This window comes from Zootoca vivipara, chromosome 8 (genome assembly GCF_965207765.1).
Source record: "Zootoca vivipara chromosome 8, rZooViv2.hap1.1, whole genome shotgun sequence".
Taxonomy (NCBI): domain Eukaryota; kingdom Metazoa; phylum Chordata; class Lepidosauria; order Squamata; family Lacertidae; genus Zootoca; species Zootoca vivipara.
The window spans coordinates 39,942,979-39,967,835 of NC_142591.1; the positions used below are offsets into that span (position 1 = coordinate 39,942,979).

At 39.1% G+C, this 24,857-nt stretch overlaps 1 protein-coding gene across 5 annotated transcripts in view; it reads left to right on the forward strand.

Annotated features, from left to right (window-relative positions):
• PPP4R1 (protein phosphatase 4 regulatory subunit 1) overlaps positions 1-23,055 on the forward strand; it is a 31,270-nt gene extending 8,215 nt beyond the window's left edge. For 2 of the 5 annotated variants that reach the window (XM_035124896.3, XM_035124898.3), the window contains exons 3-20: positions 415-550; positions 1,384-1,490; positions 2,398-2,540; positions 3,569-3,715; positions 4,995-5,102; positions 6,878-6,943; positions 7,455-7,613; positions 7,950-8,080; positions 8,638-9,149; positions 14,844-15,019; positions 15,186-15,284; positions 16,061-16,246; positions 18,254-18,415; positions 18,739-18,839; positions 19,780-19,900; positions 20,004-20,138; positions 20,605-20,746; positions 21,941-23,055. In XM_035124896.3, coding sequence (XP_034980787.3) covers positions 415-550; positions 1,384-1,490; positions 2,398-2,540; positions 3,569-3,715; positions 4,995-5,102; positions 6,878-6,943; positions 7,455-7,613; positions 7,950-8,080; positions 8,638-9,149; positions 14,844-15,019; positions 15,186-15,284; positions 16,061-16,246; positions 18,254-18,415; positions 18,739-18,839; positions 19,780-19,900; positions 20,004-20,138; positions 20,605-20,746; positions 21,941-22,104 — 2,795 coding nt within the window. In that variant the 3' untranslated portion in view covers positions 22,105-23,055. The remainder of the gene's footprint in view (positions 1-414; positions 551-1,383; positions 1,491-2,397; positions 2,541-3,568; positions 3,716-4,994; positions 5,103-6,877; positions 6,944-7,454; positions 7,614-7,949; positions 8,081-8,637; positions 9,150-14,843; positions 15,020-15,185; positions 15,285-16,060; positions 16,247-18,253; positions 18,416-18,738; positions 18,840-19,779; positions 19,901-20,003; positions 20,139-20,604; positions 20,747-21,940) is intronic. The other 3 variants (XM_060277907.2, XM_088675328.1, XM_035124897.3) reach the window with 2 other exon arrangements.
• The last annotated feature ends 1,802 nt before the right edge of the window (positions 23,056-24,857 follow it).

Here is a 24,857-nt window from a genome sequence, read left to right on the forward strand (position 1 = left end):
AACTACTTCTTTCTTGGGTCTTCATCAATTTTGAGGTTCATATTCATTTATGTTTACAAATTTGGCTATTAGAGATCTTTATCTGGTATGAGAGGAGAGTTTTTAAAAAACAGTTACTTTACTAAAGGACTAGTAGAAAAAGCAGTCAGCTGCAGATGATGTGTGGTTTGAAAAATATTTGAGACAGAAGGAAATTGTAGAACAATTTTGTACCAAAAGTGGGTACAGTTCAAGAAGAATGGCTGAATTGTACAAACACATGCTTTGAAAGGGAAGAATGGTAAAGGCACATAAAGTTTTAAGACTAATCTGTGTTAAAAGCAGACTGCTGCATAGCCTAGCTTCTCAGCATTAGGCATCTGTTTTAAAATATAGATTTGTGATTATAAGGAATGTTTCTGATGTCTCTGATAGTTGGTGTGGATGACTACAGCTCAGAGTCTGATGTGATTATTATACCTTCAGCCCTGGACTTTGTCTCACAAGATGAAATGTTGACTCCTCTGGGAAGATTGGACAAGTACGCTGCAAGCGAGAATATTTTTAACAGGTATGGTATTTTAGCCTAAATAGACTGTTTTATAAGGAGCTATCTTAAAATGTTTTGTGTGCAGGACAAAACTAAATCTCTTACATGGAAATTCTAAGAATTAAATTCACACACCTGTCCACCTTTTCCATTTAATGCATTTTCTGTCCTTATCAAGGACTATTTGGTACTTTGTAAGAAGATATGTATTTAAGATTTATATTGTATTCACACTATAACACAGTAATGTTTGAAGAGACTACGGTTCATTTCCAAATGTAAGAATACTAGCTGTACACATGATTAAAGATGGTGGCCTCCTTGTATGTTACATTTTAGTGTATATTTAATGTAACGTCTTCGTTTACAAGGATCTGTCTGCCATCTGATACTGGAATATACAATGTTGTAAAATTCACCTTAGTTTTTGTTGAGTTCTAAGGAAAGATTTCCCTCTCTTTGTATTCGGTATTCTTATACAGTGGTTGGATTTTAGTATTCTTTTCTGGGTAATAGTTCAAAATGGTTTGTTTTGATTTTTTAATGTTAAGTATTCTGTTCTGAAGAGTTTTTTATCCTGTGGGCAGCAGGCCGTATTTGGTACAGCAGGCAAAAACTTGGACCAGGAAAGCTGGGTTCACATTGCCACACAGCCATGAAACTTTGGGCAACACACACACTAAGGGTTTTTGTGGGCAAAATAGGGTAACTCATATATACTACCTTGAGTTCTTTGAAAGAAGGCTTGGATGCAAATGTGTTATATTAAGGTGGGATTGATAAATTATTTCTTGAAAGGTAAAAGCTATAAACTTAGTTCCACAATATTGCAATTTTATTCTCTCATGTTCTAGGCAAATGGTGGCTCGAAGTTTGTTGGACACTTTGAAAGAAGTGAGTGATGATGAGAGAGATTGTATTGCTGTACTGGAAAGAGTCAGCAGGCTAGCTGATGATTCAGGTTTGTAGTATGAGCTATCTTAATGAGGGAATGAAGTAGATTAAATGTTGGGGTGGTTAATGTGAATAGTGGATAAACTAGATTATACTTCATTCTTTATTCCATGCTATTAGTATCCTCAATAGATCATTCAAAAAAGCAATTGTTGTTTTGCAGCTGCTGCAGGATCATGATTATAAAACCAAATTCATGTTATTGCTGGCAGCCACTATAAAGAATATTTAGAAAAGGATCAAAACTACCTATTTCAAAATGGCTCCTAATAGCAAGGAGGCTTTTCAGGAAAACAAGGAGACCATAAAATGAGAGAAAAATTGAGACTGGCATAAGGTTCTAAAGGCAGATTAAAGGCAGAAAGTGGTAGGGAAGTGCAGTGGGATGGGGAAACTGGCAAAAATTGCCTCCCTTCCTATTCCACTTAGCAGATGCATCCTCTGGATTAAAAGGACGTCGGTGAGCACAGGGACATCACTTGAATTCCACAATTAATACTACAGTCATACCTCGGTTTGTGACTGCCTCTGTTTGCGACTGCTTCGGTTTCCGACCACCATGGACCCGGAAGTGTTTACATCTGGGTTCCGTGGCGCGCGGATGCACAGAAGCGATCTGCGCAGCATGCGCAGAAGCGCTCTATTGGCGCTTCGCACATGCGCAGAAGCGTGCCTCGGGGAGCGACAAATTCGGGGAGTGACCGGCTCCACGGAACCAATTGTGGCCACAAACCGAGGTACCACTGTACTTGTTGCACTTTTAATTCATGAACGATAAATTAGAACCCAAAACGATTCCTTTATGTCCAATTAGAGATAGTTTATTAGTACTGCATTATAGTAGGTATTTGACTTTCGATCAGGAGATCAATAACATATGACTTACTGCTTCATCTTGACATTTTTATTAATAGAGCCAACAGTACGAGCTGAATTGATGGAACAGGTGCCTCATATAGCTATGTTTTGTCAAGAAAACAGGCCTTCAATCCCTTACGCTTTTTCAAAATATTTATTGCCTATTGTGGTGAGATACCTTGCAGACCAGAACAACCAGGTGAGAATTCTTTGAAGTTATTGAATAAATACACAGTTGTGTACAGATTTTACATGTTTGAAATAAACTACATGCAGATCCTGTGATCTGCCCACTTGTTATCCAAAAATTCACTTACATAAACAATTATACCCAAACATAGCTACATGCACAGTTGATTCAGATATCCGAATAGCCACAATTTGCCCATTTCTGTACTTGTTTGTGGTTTGCTGGTTGGCAGCAGCCATTTTAGGGTGGAGAGAGATAATGGATTAGAAATGTTCCCGTAGGAAATAATGGAAATCGGCAGGTTGTTATGCAAATGCTCTTCTAATAAACAGTTTCCTGAGAATGCATTGTGCTCGGTAAGCGGGATCTGTGTTTAATAGTATAATGTTAATATTCATCCAAATAAATGGTTTACATAACAGCATCAGTATGTATGGGACTACGGGGGGGGGGGGCAAGGCAGTTTATCTTAATAATTTCACAATTATTTGGATCAGTGAATGTCCCAACAACTAAAATAAGATTAAAGAGTTTTGAAATAAATTTGTGTCACAGACTCAGTAATTAAATTAAACAATTTATATTAGTCTTCCACAAACCGATGTCCTTATAGTTCAAAACATCTGGAGGGCATCATGGTGGGAAAGGCTAGTCTGTATGAATAACCTGTTTACTTCTGTGTTCTCTTTAGTGCCTTTTGCAGTGGTACTTGACCAGTGTTACATAGTAGCAGTAGTATAAATATTATCAAATTAAAGATTTACAATGGTATCATTCCATATGTTAAAGAATTCATGGAAATAAATACTAACAGTGTATGGCAATATCCCAGACAACATAATCCTATGTGGATCCTATTCAGAAATAAGGCCCATTGAGTTCAGTGGGACTTATTCCTAGATAAATATAGAGTGGAGCCTAAAAGTGATTCACAGGAGTTAGCTCTTGCTGTCTTATAAAATGTTTGTTCTAAAGCTTAGTTGCACAGATGAAAACATAATTCAAATCCCTTCCTCTCTTCTTCTTTTTAAACTTAGGTGAGAAAAACAAGCCAGGCAGCATTACTTGTTCTTTTAGAGCAAGAGCTTATTGAACGATACGATGTGGAGGCCAAAGTATGCCCAGTTCTTGTAGAGCTGACGGCTCCAGACAGCAATGATGATGTGAAGACAGAGGCTGTGGCAGTAAGTTGGAGGATGACTTTGCATTGTCTATATTAATTAATTATCTGGATTTACTAAACATGCTTGCTTTCCCATAGAGTATCCTTTGCCATGAATGAGATGTAAAATAGTGCTTTGCAGACTAAAATAATGGTGTAGTTATAGCATGTTTCAGAGATCATAAAACATTTTTGTACCAAGAACACAGGAAATGGAAGAATGGTGATGCTTCAATCCTGCTCACAAGTTGTTAAACTCCTGGTTAACTTCCATGGAATAAAGCATCAAAACTGTACAGGATTGCATCCACTGAACTTAATGTGGACCAAGAACTCAAATTAGAAAATAATTAGGAAAAAAACATTAATTGCCTTTGTTCTGTCTTATTGGGCCTTGCAAACAAGGAAAATTATTTCACCCATGATTTCTTTCTTTGTCAATGTCTGGTGGAGGGGGAAAAGGAGTAAAAGGGATCACCCCATTCAGCTGGCTGTAGCTCAACAGCCATTGAAAGCTAGCAGCAGGCACTTCCTTTGACACTTACTTGATCAGTGAGAGAGATGTGGTCTGTGTGTGAGAAAGAGTGGAGGGAGGTATGTGTGATCTGTGTGAGAGAAAGAGTGTTGCATTTATTAAAATTCTATCACATCCTTCCTCCCAAAGGAGTCTCAGGTACCAGTATATGTATGGTTGGTGTGTGTGAGTAGGGAGGGGAGGTGCAGGTAGGTCTGTGTGTGAGAGAAATGCACTTGGGCAGGCAGATGCATATGTGTCTGGGGTCTGTATATGTGTGTGTTATGCAAGACATAGTGAGTGTGGTGTGACCATTTTCTAGATTTTCCCTGGTAGGAATGTGGGGAGAATCAACATTGTATGATCTCCACAATCTGGACTAAAAGGTCATAGCTGACTTCTCACATTACCCATATGGGGTGGAGCATGAAGCAGCAATGAGTGTGCCCTTATGTTGTGTTATGCTACCACCAGCCCCACCAGCCATTTTTTGACTGGTGCCCATGGTGCTTTCCTAAAATTCAAAATACTACTACTAGTCCAAAAAGGTAGGCAACCGCTAGCTTAGACCAAGAGAAACATTTTTTCAATGTATCTGCCTTCTGTTAATTTTAATTGGCAAGAGCATTTTGTTTCAATGTACAGAGAGGATGCAAGAGAAAATACTAATTAAGCATTTTGTAATACACATTTTCATAAAAATGCTATTGGATTACAAGTAGGAATTTTCGCATATCTAGGAATGCAGTGATACCAGATGCATAATCAATGTTTTTCTTGTAATTAGATAATGTGCAAAATGGCCTCTATGGTAGGAAAGGACATTACAGAGAGGCTCATTCTTCCCAGGTTTTGTGAGATGTGCTGCGACTGCAGAATGTTTCATGTTCGTAAGGTATGACCTTTTTCCTCTGTAAATCTCTTATTTCCCTTCTTTACCTTGCCATGCTTTTTTTGGAAATGGAAGGCATTTATTCTAAGTAGGAATCAAAACCTCCTTTGTGAATGCACTGATCTCTTGGCAGCTTTGAATATGCAGGTCTTTCCTGTTTATTGGAATGAATGGGGAAACTATAGGTAACCATTATGGCCATAAGCAACCATTGTCTTAAGATGTCAGTGTGGCATCTAGAAAATATGACTTGGAACTCTGAAGACATGACTTTAAGTCCCTCCTCTGCCAGGTAGCTCAGTGGGTAGTTTTGAGTGAGTCATTATCTCAGTAGCTAACCATCACTCATGGTGGCTAATAGGCTTAAAATGTGATAACTCCTTGTATGCCATCTTGCACTTCTTGGAGGAAGGACGGGATTCATTAGCTTCATTCACAGCAAGGCAGGACAGAAATGAGGGATTTCCAGGGCATCAGTGCAAACGAAGAAGCAAGTAAACTTCAGCTGTTGCTGATACTCTCTAGGGTTTGGCATTTCACTAGCCAGAGCACATACTTTGAATATTGTCCAATCAAACAGTTGTAAAAATTAAAGTATTAGAATGATAATATTTGACTGCTATCCTATCCTCACTTTATTCCGCAAAGATTATGGAATCCCAAAATTAAAATGCTAGTATCATAAAGCTGGGAAGGATCAGGAAGGACATAAAGATCAGCCCAGCTACTCTAAGGCAGGATCTTACATACATGAATATATCCTCTTCAAATCATAGAATTTTAGAGTTGGAAGGGAGCCCAATGGTCATCTAGTCCAAATCCCTGCAATGCAGGAATCTCAACTAAAGCATCCATGACAGATGACCAATACAACACAATTTGTTGGCCAAAGCAGAACAAAGTCCATAGTACTGAGGTACATCAGTGCAAGACAAGACCTGACAAACAAATGAGCCATTGCTGCACTAAGGGAAGGGCAAATTTCTCCAAATTTGTTATTGGCATCATACCCACACGAAACATTTAAAGCACTCTTCCACCACTTTAAGAGTCATGGCTTTCCCCAGAGAGTAATGGAAACCATATTTTGTGAAAGGTGCAGAGACCCTTATCAAACTACAGTTCTCAGGATACTTTAGGAGAAGCCATTACTCTTAAGGTGGAAGAAGGATCCTTTAAATGTATGGTGTGGGTGCAAGTAAATTCTGAACTTTAGGGGGGAAATTCTATCTTGACTCAAAATCTGGTGATTGGTTAACAGCTAAATGTGAAATGAGATCCACCCTTGTTCTCCCCAAAGGAAAACATAATTGCAGTGAATGTTCACCTCATTCAGCATCAGCTCTGTAGTAAAGCGATGAACCAGAGGGAATTGGGTAAACTCAACAACTTAGGAAATAAGACTTTTCTGATGGCCCACACTGGCTCATAACTTGAGTTTCCAGAACCTTTTTTAAAAATGTATATTTTATCCTACTTAATACTTAAACCAATTGTGCTCTTTACCAGTTTGTTCCTGCAACTTTTAGGGAAACAAGACTTCATATCTGTGGTATTCTTTAGTTTTAAATTGTTCATATCAAGTTGTATCTCCTATTTTTAAATTAGCTAACTTTAAGATTAGAACTGCAGTGAGTAATAAACCTGTGACTCAGTGCAATAGATTTACAGTTGATTGGAAAACATTACACGGAGTAGTTTGAGAACCGCAGTCTTGCTTTTTTGAATAGTTTTTGTCTGCTCGGTGTCATATTATAATAAATGTATTGTTTTTTCAGGTTTGTGCAGCCAATTTTGGTGACATCTGTAGTGTAGTTGGACAGCAAGCCACTGAAGAAATGCTGGTAAATCCAAAATCTGGAATAGGTTTTGATAAACTGCAGTTATAATTCTTCCTATTGAAATCACTGGAACCAAAGTACACTGATCACTAATTTATGCTAGATTTCATTAATGCCTTTTACCAACTGTAGTGCATCAGCTACGGCTATTCCTGGACCTAGATATCCTGGCCACAGTTACACTTGAATTCTATGTGGGGCTGTTCCAAAAGCTACAAGTTGCACAGAATACTGCTGAGTGGAGTAGCTTACTGGAGTACTGTAGCTTAAGCTCTTTGTGAGACGATGGGATGGTTTTTTCATGCCAAAAGGAAGCAATACTGTATAGTAAAGCAATTCCAAACATAGGAAGCAAAAAAATGAATGCGCCCTTTTCATAATCTTGTCCATAGCATACTTAATAATTTCCCACTATAACATTTTACAAGTTTATGAGGAATTACTTCAAGATAAGAAGTCAAAACCTTATTAAAATTATTCATACAAAATTTGTGTTACGCTTTGTATTTTTCAGCTTCCTAGATTTTTTCAGCTTTGTTCTGATAATGTTTGGGGTGTGCGGAAGGCTTGTGCTGAATGTTTTATGGCTGTTTCATGTGCCACATCACAGGAGGTCCGGCGAACAAAATTATCAACACTTTTTATTAACCTTATCAGTGACCCTTCACGATGGGTAAGATGTCCGTTGTTAAGCTCCCCTTCTCCTCCTGCAAGATTCTTGACAATTATTTTGAGAGAGTTAAATTAATGTTGAAAGTATTGATAATACCATTGACATGTGGAAGAAGGGTAATGTATCATGCAAGGTATAGAAGCTCCATCCTCTGAAGTATTTTGTAGACGTTATGTTTTCAATAACTATTATGGCTAGAAATTTAAGGCAATTCTATGTCCAGATACTTTGGTCGTTTTACTTATTTGTTAGATGCCACAACATATTTTACTACTTTGAAAAAGCATAAGGAACAGTGAAATATTTAAAGGAACTCTCTGGAATCCATTACTCTAGGTCCGCCAAGCTGCCTTTCAATCCCTGGGGCCTTTTATATCAACGTTCGCTAATCCATCCAGCAGTGGTCAATTTTTTAAAGAAGAAGAATGTAAAAACACTGAGGATCGGAACCTTGCAGAGGAACATAGGTATGCTGTTTATTAATTTCATTTAAATTCATTGGCTCTTAGCATTTTTTTTACTGATACTTTGTATGTTCTGCCATTATGAAGGAAATTTCATGTCCCAACTTCTGAGGTAGGATGGGTTTAAAAAAAATCTTTCTTTTAAACAACCCAACCATTCTGATTGTTAGACATACACATTTTCTGGGTCTAGCAATGAAAAATTGTGGATACAGACTATATGTGCCAAATGTTCATTCTTTTTGAAGTACCTTAATTTTGATGCTGCCTGTTGGTGAGCAACTAAGAAAGGCACAAGTGTCCTTATGTAGACCAGCGGTGACTGACTATGCCAGAAGTTGAGGCCAGTTTATTTTGCACTACAGTGCACATACAGCTCCTTGTGCTTTGGTGTGACACGTGTCTTTAATTTCGTGTTTGCTTGTTTGTCCCAGCATCCTACCACCCTCCATTTTTCCCTTTGTGACCTCCATATTGCAGATTGACCACCCATGTTGTAGCTAAATATGTGTTTATAACCACTGTGGTAGATAACACACACAATTATTTTCTTTGTCCAGCAATGAAAGAATTGTAGATACAGAAGATATCCCAACACACGAGGTACAAAGCCAGATTGAGTTGCCTTTAGATGCTGGTGAGAGTGATTTTGCAGAGACCCTTGAAAATGACAAAGAAGAGAGTAATTCCATGTTGGTTCATTCCCTGCCTGAGACAATGTTTCATTGCACTTCGTCTTCAGAATCATGTCAAGAAGCAGCAAATAAGAACAAACAAAGTTTTGATTGCTGTAGCATAGCAGTATTGCCAGCACCTGCACCGAGTTCCCAGGAAAAAACCCTTTCTGATCAGGAGCTATATAACTCATTCAATTTCTGGAGGACTCCACTTCCCAATATAGATATTGATTTGGAACTTCAGGAAACTGCAGAAACACTTGATTCAGAAACTCAGGAAGGAGAGCAGGAAGTTGTTGCATCAGCTTCTTCAAACGTTACCATGGCTACAAGGAAGGAGTTGGAAGAAATGATAGAAAATTTGGAGCCTCATATAGATGATCCAGATGTTAAAGGTATTAATACATGTTAATACATTCCTAGTTCCAGGTGAGGTGTGAATTAGATGCCTAGAAAAGAAAGATTAAGGCCAATTAATAGGAACTGGAACTGAAATGAATCTTAGAATCCTGTAGGTAAATAGCCTTGATTTATGCAAATACACTATGCTTACTTATCAAGAAAATCAGGTCTCTGTTTTGCACCACTACCCCCCCCCTTTCTGTCCTTCCATTTCCTTTTCTTGATTTCAAACAAAGATCTAAATTACAGGGTGAATAAATTGTTACAAGTTAGTTGGGGCAGTTTTCCTTGGCCATTTTACTCCCTGGTTTAAATGTTAAGTTGCCTGTTAAAAAGTGATTTGGGTTATCAAACCCAACTATATCAACATATTGCAGTACATTAGAAGTGAAGCTGCAAGCCCAAAGTCTCTACCATCCCTATATAGATTAATTTCCAGGAACCCTCAAGGGCTGCAAACATTTTGCATTTCATTTAATATTTTGCTATCAGAAATGTCATGGAACATGCCTCTTGATCTCTGTCCCACTTCACTTTTAAATATTTTGTGGCATGTGAAGGTCTGTTATGTGGGTGTAATTCATAATAATTTGCATAAATCTGTCTCCATCTGAATACAGTTGCCCTCAGGACTGGTTTACAAACCCTCTTCTTGGCAGTTTTTTTTCTGTAAAGTTACTGAATGTTCCTAGGTGTTGCTGAATCTGCTATGTATTTTGGAAGGTGGTCTCTTTATCTGTTCTCTCTGAATTTGGACACCTCTTAAGAAAGCTTGCGTGATGGTTCCTGAGATCAAGGAGCAAGTTTTTGTCTATTGATATAATTGGACACCATTTTGAATCAAGATGGCATACTGAACCTTTCAAAACTGTGCAAATTTTAACCACCAATTTCAAAACAGTACTCACTTTTTTGTTTCTTAGAATTCCCAAGCAGTGCTGGGTCTGAGACAGCTAGTGTAACATCTATACTAGTTGCTGAGAATCATGAGTGGAAGGGTGCTCATGTGTCCAGTTTGTTGACTTTGCATAGGCATCTGGTTGGCCACTGTGAGAACAGAATGCTGGATAGGCCTTTTCCAGCAGGGCTCTTCTTATGTTCATATGAAAGATAAAAGTTATGGTAGCAGGATCCACCACCATATTAGGGGTGTTGGTTGCAGTACACCTCTTTATGAACTATGGAAGAAACAGGTCAGCTGCCTCTTACAACCAAAACAAAACCCAGTTTGTCCCATTTCATTACTACTTAGCCCTTATACGTGATCTTTGATTACAACCGTTGGTCATTGTGCTAATCTACTAATTTAATCCATAGATGGTTAATTGCAGAAAATGAGCTAGAAAATGAACTACTTGATCCATTAATGATGTCAGATCCCAAATAGTGACTCTGGACAGCTTATTATAGTCTCACCTCAGTTGGCTTGGGTTTGAATACAGAATCTCAAAATACACTTTATTAGGAAGTTTCCCGCCCTTGTGTTTGCTTAAATGAATTTTCACTTGCAGGCAGCTTGCCAACATGTGTACTACTGAGTAGCTTCTTAAGTATTGTATCTATTAGAGGACTTTCTGAAAGATGGGATTCAGTACATGAAATGTTCCCTATGCGAATGCACCACAGGAAGCGTTTTAAAATTATACTCCTCTGTGAAGTAATCACATAGCAACTTACTGTGTTGTTAAGTAGAAAGGAAGTAAGAAAGCGCACTTCAGGAAACAGAAGCTGCAGATGATAAAACAAACAGGAGGATGTTGTATTGCTGTGCAAGCATTGTATTTTAGCAACAACACACACAACTAAAATAATAAATAGAATTTACTAAATGAAGGAAATAAGAGGTAGTATAATTTAAATCAGGGCTTCCCAAACTTGAGTCTCCAATTGTTTTGGTCTACAACTCCCATCATCCCTAGCTGGTAGGATAGGACCAGTTGTCAGGGATGATGGGAATTGTCATCCAAAAACAGCTGGAGACCCACGTTTAGGAAACCCTGAATTAGACTAAACAGATCATTGCCCTGAAATTTCCCCAGATAACTTAATGTGATCTGACCAAGGCAGAATAGAGCGGTACTATGACTTCCCTTGATCAGGACACTAGACTTCTGTTGATGCATAAGCTTTTTTTTTGCTGTTTACTCATGTTAAGTTAGGGTCTACTAAGACCCCTAAATCCTTTTCACAAGGTACTACTGGTAAGCCAGGTGTTCCCCATTTATGCAGCTGGCTCTTCCTGCCTAAGTATAAAACCTTACATTTGTCCCTATTAAAATTCATTTTGTTCGTTTGGACCCAGTTCTCCAATCTATTAAGGTCAGTTTGAACTAGGTCTGAGCTCTAACTACCTACCTCATTTTATGCTTGTTTTAATAAGTAGCTGAAAGTGCTTTCCATCGCATTCTCAGTTACTTGTACACACTTATATTGCTTTAAAGCCATAATTGTCTCTGCTGCTTTTCTTCCTTTGCCCTTACAGTCATCTGCCGTCTTCCCTGTGCTTCAAAACTTATTTAATCTTTAATCTTATTCCCTGTACAGTAGTGGCTAACATGTTGGTTTTTTTAATGCCGCAGTACTACATTGGATGTGATTACATAATAAATGTTCATAAAAATCACGAGTTGTCACAGCCAATGTCATATAATGCACACGTTGCATTAGAGAGGATAGCATGAGATGTCTCGTGTAATGGTTTGGTAGTCACCATGTTTTAGGTAATGTGAGAGAGATACATTTTGATTTGAACCGGGGGAGTTGGGGAGGTTTCAACTGAATGGGAAAGGAGCCAAAAGCAATGTGTTTTGGTATTGATGCTAACCGAGGTATGATTCACATGAAATTGCAGAGTCAGACAAGGATAAAAGCCAGTACCAATTAGTGGTGGTGCCCCCAAATTATTCTATACCTGAATGACATTTATTTCCTTAAAGTTTCACAATAAATTCTTTCACTTTCAGGACCTAAAAATGGTCCTGAAATTGCAGTATCTAGTTCCTTTGATTTTAAGAAAGTTTGGAAAGCAGCCTCTCAGGTATGGTTTTGATTAAGGGTCTAATGCTTTTGCAAAAGATTTTAAAAGATGACTGGTAGTAATGTGTAATGAGTAGGTGAGAGAGTTGTGAGGTAGGGTTCAATTATTCAAATATCACCTCAACTCTGAGTTCACTACACCAGGGTAGACAGACGCAAGGCTTGCAAAATATACTGTATTTTTTCCTAAACCCCAAGATCTACTCAAAGCTGCCAATGCAAGAGGCATGCACATAAAATAATTTGGGGCCTAGGAATCCTGAATGGAGCTCACAATCTTTCACACAAAACTGTAATTTGGGTTACCCCAAGCTTTCTACATTTCAGCAGTATAATTTAGGGTGGCAGGGAGAGATATCAGTTTGTTGCTATTATTTGCACGCAATTGGGAGTCAGAAGCCCATGCTAATCTACAGCTAAGCATGTACAAGTAGATCTAGATCTAACTTCTGCCCACTGTGACACTAGACAGCCTTTGGCAAGTTTCTCTATCTCTCCTTTCCTTCCCCATTCTTGACAAATTGGAGATAATAAAACTGGCATCTCTTTAAGGATGTCACAAGAATGAATAAAATAGTGAATAGAGAAATAGTTAAGCATTCAATGTATGTTATTATTGTTACTAATTATATGGATGCTTTTATTATTCATTATATGGCTACATGCAGCTCATGTCAGCAAGCCTTGCTTAGTTATGCCTAGCAAATCCTAATTCAATCACAAGTTAGTTCCCAGTGTCTCAGTTCTTATAGCTGCATATTCAACACTGAAGCTTTGTTTGGTTTCTTCAAAAGATTCTGTATCTCGCCCCCCCCCCCCCGGCAGTCTTTGAAAAGCCTAAAAACCTAGGCTGAACATAACTCAGTGACCCCTGTCTCAAATGGCAAATGGCCAGAAACAGTGGCTTCCCTAGGATGAATTGCTTCTTTCATCTATTTGCTGAATATAACAACCACTACAGATGACTGTGTAGCAGGAGGAGAACCATACAGTCAACTTTGTCTGTTGGCCACCACTGATGCCTATAGTCTATGGTGGTCAATTTGTGCAGTAACAAGAACATAACAAAATGTGTAATGAGATAAAGCTCAATAACTACTTTAAATACTCTGGATGTATAAATTAGCAGAATTTGTGTATCATGAACATGCAGGTCTTTGAATCAGCTGTGAGTGGACAATATTAAATATACCCCTACATTGTTACTATCAAAATATGCAAGACTTTAGAAAGCAAATGAAAAATGCTGATGCAAGGGGTCAGAGTAAGGCTATTTAAAGGACCTAACTTAGTCAGGTTCATTAATTTCATTGGCTCAGCTCTGAGTAAACGAGTTGAATACCACCCAAAGACATGAAAATTAAAAGTCAAATAAATTCTTAGTTTCTTTTTTATCTATTTTTGTTTCACATTTTCAAAACTATTTATGACAGCTGAAAGTTTGTTTTCAGATCCACACCAAAGAATTGGGACCGCGATGTAAGAGAATTGTAGCTTCTCAGTCTTACCTACATTTATGTTACAACTAAATATAATGAACAATGTGAATGTAATTAAATTAAATAGAACTGAGAGGCATCAGTTCTCAGCACATTTTGAAGAAATAACCTTTCATATTTAAAGGCATGAGGTGGCTCCATAAGATGATGGATTTCTGAAATTATGAAGTTAAAACAAGGAATAATGCCTTGAATTGTTTCCAAAGTGCAGGAAAAAAGAGAAGGTTACCAAGATGTGGGGAGTGTTAGGAAGGAAAAGAAATATCTAGCAATGTAAGAAGCCAGATAGCACTCCCTGGGTTTTTTAGGGGCCAAATAATGCTGTGAGAGTCCACATGGTTGCAGAAAGAAGTAAAGGGCTTCCTTGGTAGCCCTCCAAATGTGTACTGCCTGTTCACCAATTTACTATTATCTTTGAGTATGTGTGCTTGGAAACCCTAGTGGAACTGCATCTTGCACTGTCGTACAGCTTTCATTTAGAACAGGGGTCAGCAACCTAAGGCCCATGGGCCGGAAGCAGCCCGTGAAGGTCGTTTGACCAGCCTACGAGCTGCCCCTGAACCGAGCTGCCTGCTTGCATGCTGCACTAAACTGACATAGCACGGCACGGGGACTCGCTTCCTTGGTGCCGGAAATCACATCTGCGCATGTACAGAAGCTGGAAATGGTGGGCACACATGCTCCGGCCCACGGGAGGGATCTCCACGGGACCGATCTGGCCCAGGCAAGATAAACCTTGCCGACTCCTGATTTAGAGCATTGATAGGATGTTTTTTCATAAGCTTGGAGCAGCTTACAAAGCAGATTTCATGCCATCATCAGGGTAAAATACTAAAAGCAATAAAATGCAGCTTAAAACCAGAGTCTGCACATTCCCAAAGTTTACCTAACCGATTTATCCCATGCTTAACCAGAAGTGTATTGTAATTCTTTCTGAAACCATTTAAAGACTTTACACCTTAGCAGCAAGATCATTCCATAGCCACAGGGCATTTCTGTAAATGCCCTGCTTCCATCATGGAGGTTCTTAACTGCTGTATTAATGGAATATGAAGCAGGGTGTGGGGGAAGTACTACTACACCACTGAAATGTTTGTGTAATGGGTGTAGAACAAGTTTTTGACCTGCTTGCCCCCTTCCTTACATGCACAGCACAAGTGGAGGTGCTCTCTGCTGCCCTCCGAGCCTCAAGCCTGGGTCCTCAGGAGGAAACGACAGCAGGCATTGGCAAGTCAGTGGATTCTCAGAATGAGCTGAGCATCAAAGATCAACTGAGCTTTACATCCATTCAGGATGACCCAGTGCCTTTAATCAGTGATACTGTTGAGGTAAATATTTGGCTGCTATGAATTTTATCACTTGAGCATCTGTCAGTTAATGTCAAGTAGCTTCATTTTCATATGCTGTAGCATTTACTTTTGAGTAAATATGCATGGGATAGTGCTGCAGAGTATGCCTGCATTGTAAGTTGTTGTTTTTAACTTTCCACCACAGGACATTGTAGAATCTGCTCTGCGTTATATTCATAATGATTCCGACTTTAGCACTAATAGTAGTTTCAGCCCCGAAGAAGAAAAAAAATCTAAAATTCAGGTATTTTAAAAGAGTTTTCTCCTTGTACATGAGAGAAACTGCAACTTAAAAGTAATTTTACATGTAATATATGATCCGACACCTGTAAGTATAATTTTTACTTTGCTTAAATTGTGCACTGTAAGTTTCTGCCTCTCTTTTTTTTAAAAAAATCTGAACTTTGATATTTAAAATTGAAACCTGAGCCTCCTCACTCAGACTACTGTTGTCCCCTTGAGAGCATCATCAGTTGCAAATCTGACCTGTACATGCAGTCGGCAAGAATTTATTATTAACTTATTAACTCTAGTGAGTGTGTGAGAGAGATGGCTTGTTTCCCTTTTGCCGTAATGGCTTCAGGCACCTGTAGGCAAAACAGAAACATCGTAGCCCATATAGTCAGCAGGGTGGTAGCTAATCCTGTTGCCCTGAGTCATCACTTCCCTTGTACTCTCAGGACCTAGGGCACATGTGGCAACCTTTGACCTATGGTGGCTGCACATGACTCCCACCCTCATTTTATTGCTTCTCCCTCAACTATCATCATCAGCCGTCCTATTGGGACTGCAGGGCCCCTCCATCAGCTCTGTTGAAAGGTGAGCCACTTCGCTCCTGCTCTCCTTAAAAAGTTCCCATTTATACTTGTAACAAGGTGGATATTAGAAGAATAATTAATGTAACTTAAGAAATAGTACTTGAATTTTCTTTTTCATTCTCTCTCCCTGCAGTCTTAACATTTTTAATTAATTATTTTTATGGCGATGTAGTTTTCTCAGAACATATGCTTTGCGTTTTAGGACATTGTACCTCAGGCCTTGCTGGACCAGTATTTATCCATGACTGACCCCTCTCGAGCTCAGACTGTTGATACAGAGATTGCAAAGCACTGTGCCTACAGCCTTCCAGGTGTGGCACTTACCTTAGGTAGACAGAACTGGCACTGTCTGAAAGATACTTATGAGACGTTAGCCTCTGACATGCAGGTAATGTTCTTTATAAGACCTGAAAGTACTAAGATACTATGGTATGTGCAATTTGAAATTGTATGCTTTGGCTTCTCTAGTCTTCCAGGAACTAGTCTAAGGTTCTTAATGCAGTGGGAAAGTAGAAATGTTGAGCCACTTCTCGTTACTATAGCATTCTTGATGTTTTTTTCCTGAGAAGAGGGATATCTGAGGGGAAGGGATGGTAACTACTTGTGTCCTGGAAGGAGAATTTGCACATGTCTTTATCATATTTTTCTTTCTAGGGGAGGAATCCTATAAATCCTATACGTAGTAGGCTAGTGTAAAGCAAACCAGTGTAAATTAAGCTGGCATAAAGTTACTCCAGATCCAAATTCCATTCAGCAGCAAGGCTGTTGCTGCCTAAGCCAGCCTAAGGCTGGCAAAGGGAAAGTAAGCCTTTAAAATAGTATTTGAATTACACCAGCCTGTTTACTGGTTGCCAGATTTCATGACCAAGATCAACAGGCTTAGGACCCTTTTCCAGGGCTTATGCTGATTTAAGATCTACTAGGCTTTGCTCAGCTAACTGGGCTCCATCTGGTCTAGAATGGGGAATATAATCTTGCAGATCTCTGGCTGAGCTGAAGATGAAGGAGTTAAGCAATGTAGCCTGGTTGTACTGGGAACCTCCCAGTTCAGCCAGAGATCTGCTGAATCCTAACCTACTCATTCCGACAGATCTTGCTGTAAGATTGCTCTGTAAGCCATAAATAACCTATTGGATTTCTTTTTCCATTCATGCTGATCAACTAATAGATTTGCTGTAGGAACAGCTTGCTCTAATATAATTTCTGAAACCCCCCAGCATTCTTCCTTTTTGAATTCAATGCAATGAATCTGCTAAACTCATAAAATAATTCAAAGGAAGGATTAGAAAAGAACTTTGCACTGTGCCAACATTTATCCCAAGAGTTTGCGATAGCATTCATACAAGGCCAGTGTTTACCAGCTGTATGGGATTAATCTTATTATGTCTAAAATTCTGGACAAATCAGTAAAATAGAATTATGAGCACAATCGTGTGTTGTTTTGCAGTGGTGAAGAGAGCCTAGGATTGTACTTCAGACACCTATGCAAGGGGTGCCTGATCCTTTGGCTGTGGTGCTAGAATTTTGAAAAGGTTCCTCTTCTGCTGGGTTTGCAGGAACACAAAAGGTCTTCTGGGGAACAGGTAGAGGAAGTTAGGACATCTTTTGTTTTCTCCTGTTGCCCCCAAAAAGTTATAATAAGGGATTGAATGGAATGAGAACATGCTTAACATATTTTTTGTTTAGGAAAGCTGACCCAAACAATTTCTATTTTGTATAAACTGCTTAGAGCTGTGGTTTTTTGATTAAGTGGTATATAAATCTCTATATATTATCACTCAAATAAAAAGTTCGTCTTCAGCCCCCTTTTTATTTTTGTTTCGACTACGGTAGACCAACACGGCTACCTACCTGCATTAATATGTTAACTGATTGTAAGTTAACTGATTAATTGCAGCATGGTAGAGGAACCAGATCTGAGAGATGCTTGGCTTTTTGGTGAAAACAGCTCCACATCTCCTCTGTTTCCAGTAATATCTAATAAATAAAAATACATAGTGTGATTTAATTGCATTGAAAATTTTGTTAGGCCAGGGTAACTTGCCAGAGCACCATGATGTCCATCATGGGTTTTATGTTACTAGACTTCACCACAGGAAAGAAGCGATGCATGGAAGGAGCCATTTCTCCTTTTTGTCTAGTTTTAGCCTTCAAATCAAGCTGTAAATGTGTAGATTGTTTTATTTACTTTTGTTCAGTTTCAAGGCTGGGTGGAGTGAGTGAAAAATAATATTTTTATTTTATCAGCTTTTTCTGGCTGCTGTTGTAAAATAATCTGCTGAACTAACTTGCTTTCAGTTGCTGTACTCTTGGCTGTGCAACAAATCTAACCCCTAGCCTTGAATAAGTTGTATGATTTGCTAACAAGTTGTCTTTGTGCATTGTTTCCTCTTAGTGGAAAGTTCGAAGAACATTGGCATTCTCTATACATGAACTTGCAGTCATTCTTGGGGACCAGCTTACAGCTGGTGATCTGGTTCCAGTCTTCAATGGCTTCTTAAAGGACCTTGATGAAGTCAGAATTGGTGTGCTTAAGCATCTGCATGATTTTCTGAAGGTACATACTCCTTTTATGCATACAAAATAATCACCCCCTTTCCTTCTCCCTGCATGCATACTTCTGTGGTGACAGATCATTAAATTTATAAACTTTTAGAATTTAGTAAAACTTGATGGATATCATGTGATGAAACTGAAGATGTGTTTAATTTCTGCCATCATTCACATTGTATATTGCATTACTGTCTTGTTCCAGGATATTTCATAGAAATTCTGGAATATTGCCTCATTTTTGGATGGACTATAATCAACTATAATTTGATAAACTGCAATCAACTATAATTTGTATGGTTCTGAAAACATTCATCTTTATTTTTTCAGCTTCTTCACCTTGATAAAAGGCGGGAATATCTGTACCAGCTTCAGGAATTCTTAGTCACAGATAACAGCAGGAACTGGCGTTTCCGAGCAGAACTTGCTGAGTAAGTTTTAGTAGTAAACTATGCTGTCAAAATGCTAGACCTGATTATTAATGTAGAATACCACTTCTCTCTGGGCACAGTTTAGGTTCTGAGAAGGTGGAAAAACCCACTAGCTGCTTGTTTTTTATTCCACTTGCCAGATGAGAGGCTGAAACTTAGGGTCTATGTATAGTTAACTAAAAAGTAAGGTTTTTGTGTTCAATGGGACTTAGTCCCAAGAAAATTTAACTCATTGGAATTTATTGCTGAGTAAGCATGCTTGGAATTGTAGTACATGGATCTTTTAGATCTAAGAAAGAGCAGAACCAAACCTTTCCACCCCATTAGTAGCACAAGGGCATGCTCCATTTCAACTCCAGAAAGAGGCTGCTGAGGTGCCTTACACTCCAGCAGCAATTGGTGCCCATTAGAGCAGGTGGCCATTAGATACAGGGAGTTCCTCCTGCACTGTAGCTTTTCTTCAGAGACTACTAGATCAGGCTGGAACCCACATCTCTGCTCTTCTATGCCAGTGTGCTGTGTAGAGCCAGTGTGGTGTAGTGGTTAAGAGCAGTGGACTCGTAATCTGGTGAACCGGGTTTGATTCCCTGCTCCTCCACATGCAGCTGCTGGGTGACCTTGGGCTAGTCACTCTTCTCTCTGAAGTCTCTCAGCCTCACTCACCTCACAGAGTGTTTGTTGTGGGGGAGGAGGGGGAGGGAGATTGTTAGCCGCTTTGAGACTCCTTAGGGTAGTGATAAAGCGGGATATCAAATCCAGTTTCTTCTTCTTCTTCTTCTTCTTCTTCTTCTTCTTCTTCTTCTTCTTCTTCTTCTTCTTCTTCTTCTTCTTCTTCTTCTTCTTCGTGGAATATTCACCTTTGCTTGCAGCACATAGCTTCTTTTTAATGATCATTTACTTGATTGGTTAGCAGTTTTAAGTCCTTTGTTTATTTTTGTAGGCAGCTGATCTTGCTTCTAGATCTGTATAGTGCCAGAGACATATACGATTACCTACGACCTATTGCTCTCAGCCTTTGTGCAGACAAGGTTTCCTCTGTTCGTTGGATTTCCTTCAAACTGGTATGAGCTATAATGAGCTATAATGTAAATGTTAAAAATGGAATTTGACTTAGTATCCATTTAGCAGATAATCCATGTATTGGGTCCTTTGCGTATTTTCTAGGTTAGTGAAATGGTAAAGAAGCTGTATAGTGCTCCACCACCAACATTTGTGGTCGATCTCATGAATGAACTGGTTGAAACATTCTGCAGGTGCCAAAAGTGGTCTGGCAGGCAAACATTCGCCTTTATTTGTCAGGTAAGAGATTCATGAATTATTATTTTCCCGACATGTAAGCTGCTGCTACAAAGCTACAAATTTTTCCATTTTCAACACTGAATTATTTCTGGATTCCAGAGTTTGATGATGGGTACAATAGAAAGTTAGTAAGAGTAGCTAACTGGATGGTATTCGTGAACTCCGCTCCTTACAAAAAGATAAAGATAAAGAGCTTTTGGAGGTGGAGCCTAATGATGGTTATCATTCTCTTGTCCTAATTTAATGTGTGTTATCCAGAAATATGTCTCCTTGAAGCTTTCCATGTGAATGGCTAGCTGTATATCAGTGGAGAAGGGGGAAACGGGTAGGGAGCAGCCCCAAATCCAAGAAAGCAAAAAGAAGAGAGCTTCGAAATGACCCTATAGAATATATTTTATTGCCATTTTAGAGGCTTTGCTCCTGCTTTTTGGGGAAGTCTAAAACAGTTACTTCATCTTCTTTTCAGACTATCATAGAAGATGACTGCCTGCCAATGGATCAGTTTGCTGAGCATCTATTGCCCCATTTACTGCTCTTGGCCTCAGATCGAGTTCCAAACGTTCGAGTCCTACTTGCAAAAACGTTAAGGCAAACGCTTCTAGAGAAAGGTTTGTGGACTCAAGTACTCTTGCAGCATTTCCTGCTCTGTAGAAATCACACATTTCCTGTGTGCATCCTTACAGTGTAGTATTAGCTAGTAAATAAAGTTAACATCTAGGAGGCTGTGGGAATTTCCTAGGTACCAAGTGGCTAACTTTTTTGGCCTAAGAGTTGCATTCAGCCTTGGCTAGTACTTCATGGTCTACAACAGCTGAGAACGGGGGTTATGGCTACCTCTCTGCATGATTTGCATTCCTATCAGGGTGCTGGGCTTTGTTCACTTCAGAACAGTCTCTATCCCCCCCTTCCTTTTGCCACTGACACCAAAACTGATGCAATCCTAGAGGACCAGAAAAGTTGCTGGGGTAGGCCAGGCCAGCTACCCATAGAGGGATCATCTCCAATTGGCAGTTGTTTTCACTTGAAACATGGCTGAAAAACATAAAAAGGTGGTGGTAGTATTATGTATTCTGCTTGTATCCTACACCTTTGCAGCCATTTATGCACCATAGTTAAAACATATAAAAACTACAAAACCAAAACAACAGCATGAGACAACCAGCACATTAGTAACACTGCTATGTCCAGGGTATTGAAGCTCGGGTGAAGAAGTATGCCGTTAGCAGCACAGGGGACAGCTGCCATTCCCCAGGGAAGGAATTCCACCATTGGGGCACTGCCCTGTATTGTGTCACATTATCACGGACCATGCCCATTGGTAGGATCAAGAGCAGGGTCTCCCCTCCTGATCTCTAAACATAGGTCAGTAGGTAAGTGAAAGGCATTCCTTTAAGTACTTGGATCCTAAGTGTGCCCAGTAGGTCACAGGCACCCAGTACAGTGCTTTAAGGATCATTGACTTTTCCCTGCTCAACCTTACGCAGTACAGATGACTTCTTAGTAAATGTTGATTATAACTAGCACCTTAAAATTGAGCCAGAAGAATGTGGGAGCCTGTGCTTTCTACAACCCAGTCATGATAAGCAGGGTCCCTTTTTTTGTTTATGCCAAATTATGATATATATATAAATGATTTGAAATGTTAGTCTTTGTATGCATTTTGTATAAATGTTCTGTACTGGCAGCAAAAAGAAATAACATTGACTTTGCATCCTAATTTGGGGTTTTATAAGAAGCGTATCTTTTGTGAAGCTACCTTTTCCTTTATAAAAAAAAGATTCTCTTGCTTTTTCTCCATACAGAATATTTTTTAACATGTGTCAGTGCTCACCAAGAAGCAGTGGAGCAGACAATTGTGGCCCTCCAAATGGATAATGATAATGACGTAAAATACTTCGCAAGCATCCACCCTGCCAGTACCAAAATTGCAGATGATGCCATGAGCACGGCCTCTTCAACTTACTAAAAGTAGTCCCTGAATGTTGCTATAATTTTAATTAAAAAAACCACAACCAAAAACATTACAAAATTGCAGGGCAATCCTCAAGTGCTCCTAAAATGGATGACTGAAACCTCTTTTTTCCCCATGGAGGAATGAATTTCTTGCCAGACTTTTAACTTCAGTTGGATCTTATCTAAACCTGAGACCAAGGATTTTAAGAGTCAAGGAAAAATAAAAATAAACATTACCTGTTGAATCTTGACTCTAGAACAACTTTGCTCAGAGGATTGTATTTGCCACCGGAGCCTTAAATCTTCTGTCTTCCTGAATATGTGAAACTTGAATTGGCTGAGCATTTTCAGTGTAGAAGGGATGTGATTTCCAGAGACCGGCATTTGTTTTCTCCTGAGGAGTTAATGTAACAAGCTTTTCCCACCTTAGGAACTGATAGCTGAAATTCTCATACCCTATAAAGGCAGATTTGTACCAAGAAGCAAGAGACACCTCCAGTATTAGCTATTAAAAGTTTTTATCCTTGAAAAGACTTAATTTGTATGCAGCTGGGCACCTCCTTAAGTGTGAATAGTTTTGATGTGTGTAAAAGAGGGAAAAGTAGAGATTTGGTGTTTGTTTTATCCCTTTAAGGGCTCAGTGCTAACACTAACAAGAATTTGATTGTAAACCTTTAAACACAGCATATTGCTGTACTCATTAGCAGAAAACTCCACTGAGTACCTGTGTTCTAATGCGTTTTTCATGCTGGTCATGACCTGAAGGAAACCTGTTAGCACATGTACTTCACATCAGGTATTTTTAACTTGATCATGATCGGCTCTAAGGTGCAACTTCTCTTCATATACTGTACATATCTGTGACCACCCTTGGGAGGGCTGCAGTCTTTAATCATGCTATTTCAAACTGTTGTGATAAAATGTTCTCTCCTTGTCCAAATAAAAAGAAAATTTATTAATAAGAGTGAATGAAATCTCCTTCTCTTAATACCGTATAAAAGCTTGCAAATAGGAAATGCCTTTATCAAGTCTCTCCTTTTCCTGTTCTGATGGTGGTATGTGGGTCTAAAATTGTGTGTTTAACTTCTCATGGCGAGAGAGAGTTGTTTGTTACCCAAGGACAGGTGGATGTCCTACTCTGAAGAAATGTGTGTAACTGGTATTGTGTATGTATGTCCCCAGGCTGAAAGCTTGGTTCAAGAGTCATAATGCGGGGGGGGGGGGGCTGACAAAAGCTGCACATGTTCATGGTGGCTAGTTATCAATGTGCAAAGTGGCTGTTAAAATCATGGGGTTAGAAATGCATAACAATTAATGCTGGTTCTGCCTTATTTCTTTTCATATAGTAGTAGTAGCTCCCTACTACCATATACTATGTTTAGTGTTGTGGGTTCTTTTACGTGTGTGTGTGTGTGTATATATATATATATATATATATATATATATATATACACACACACACATGAATTAATATGCATACGCTACTACCTCAACTTGTGATGTTCAGATAAAACCATGAAGTTAGTTATTTGAAAGCTCTGAGAAGCTGAGCTTTTAAAGAAATGTGTTGAACTTGTTTGAACTAAAACATACTTTGTAAATCTGTAGAGACCCAAGTATTCATGGCCAGATCCTGGCCTGACAATCAGAATTAGAAAACTAGGCTGCCTGAAAGTAGTATGGCACACTAATGCTCTGATGGAGTAGGAAGGCTGGGTTGTAACCATGTGGCATGGGGTGTTCCAGTTCAGTGTTCTAAATCTCATGCAGTCTCCTGGAGAATGTTCACAATGAGCCATGATGCTGGTTTGTTATTTGGATCCCACAAGTCTGTTGCAAAACAATACACAACATAGTCCCATTGCCCCCTATCACCTTCCTTTGACTTGTTTTTGTATTGTTTTTTCAGTGTGTCTATTGCTGGTATGCTTCTGTATTGAAGCACTCTTTTTATCATTTTTGTAACTATAGGCTCCTTTATTCCTTGAGCTACATATTGGGCTTTTTAAAAAATGGTTGTATTCATGCCCTGCTTTTTACTTGGAGTTTCCAGTTTCTCATCCAAGGGTCTATAGCAGCTTAACTTTAGCAGTGTTGCAGCAGCTGACCACTTGCTGCACCCCATATTGTCTATTAGAAAACACCACAATCCGGAAAAGCACACCCAGTTCTAAGTTCATGCAGCCTTTTAAAAAAATGTTTAAACCTGCATTTGCTTTCATAAAAGTGTTAGAATAAATGTACAGTGATTAATTCAACCAGTTCTTCGTATTCATGTGGTTGACTAATCCTTTTCTTTCAGCTTGTTCTTTCCCATCACCTGCCGTCTAGTGGAAAAACATACTCGTTTTGATCATAACATGTCAAACTTGCCAGATTTTTTTTGTACTGTGTTACCACACAGCTGCTTAATATTTACTTTAGCTATCATGAAGCGGCAACAATGCTGACTGCAAATTAACGGTGCAAATGTATGCACATTTATGCAAAAGCAAGCCTTATTGAATTTGCTCCCATCTCAAGAGACTGCAAATGCTGTCTGTGGGTGTTCCCAGTTGCACAGTCTCTATTACACACCACTTCCTCATTTCCCCCAAAGCCTTACATGTGCCTGTACAAGTCACATTTGGACAGCAACAAGTGCTTGAGTTAGTTACAGCTTGCAGTGGATATCAACCTAGAAGCTACCTTGCATGGTATCAAATCACTGAACCATAGAGCTCAGTACTGTCTACGCTACTTGGTAGCACCACTCCAGGCTTTCAG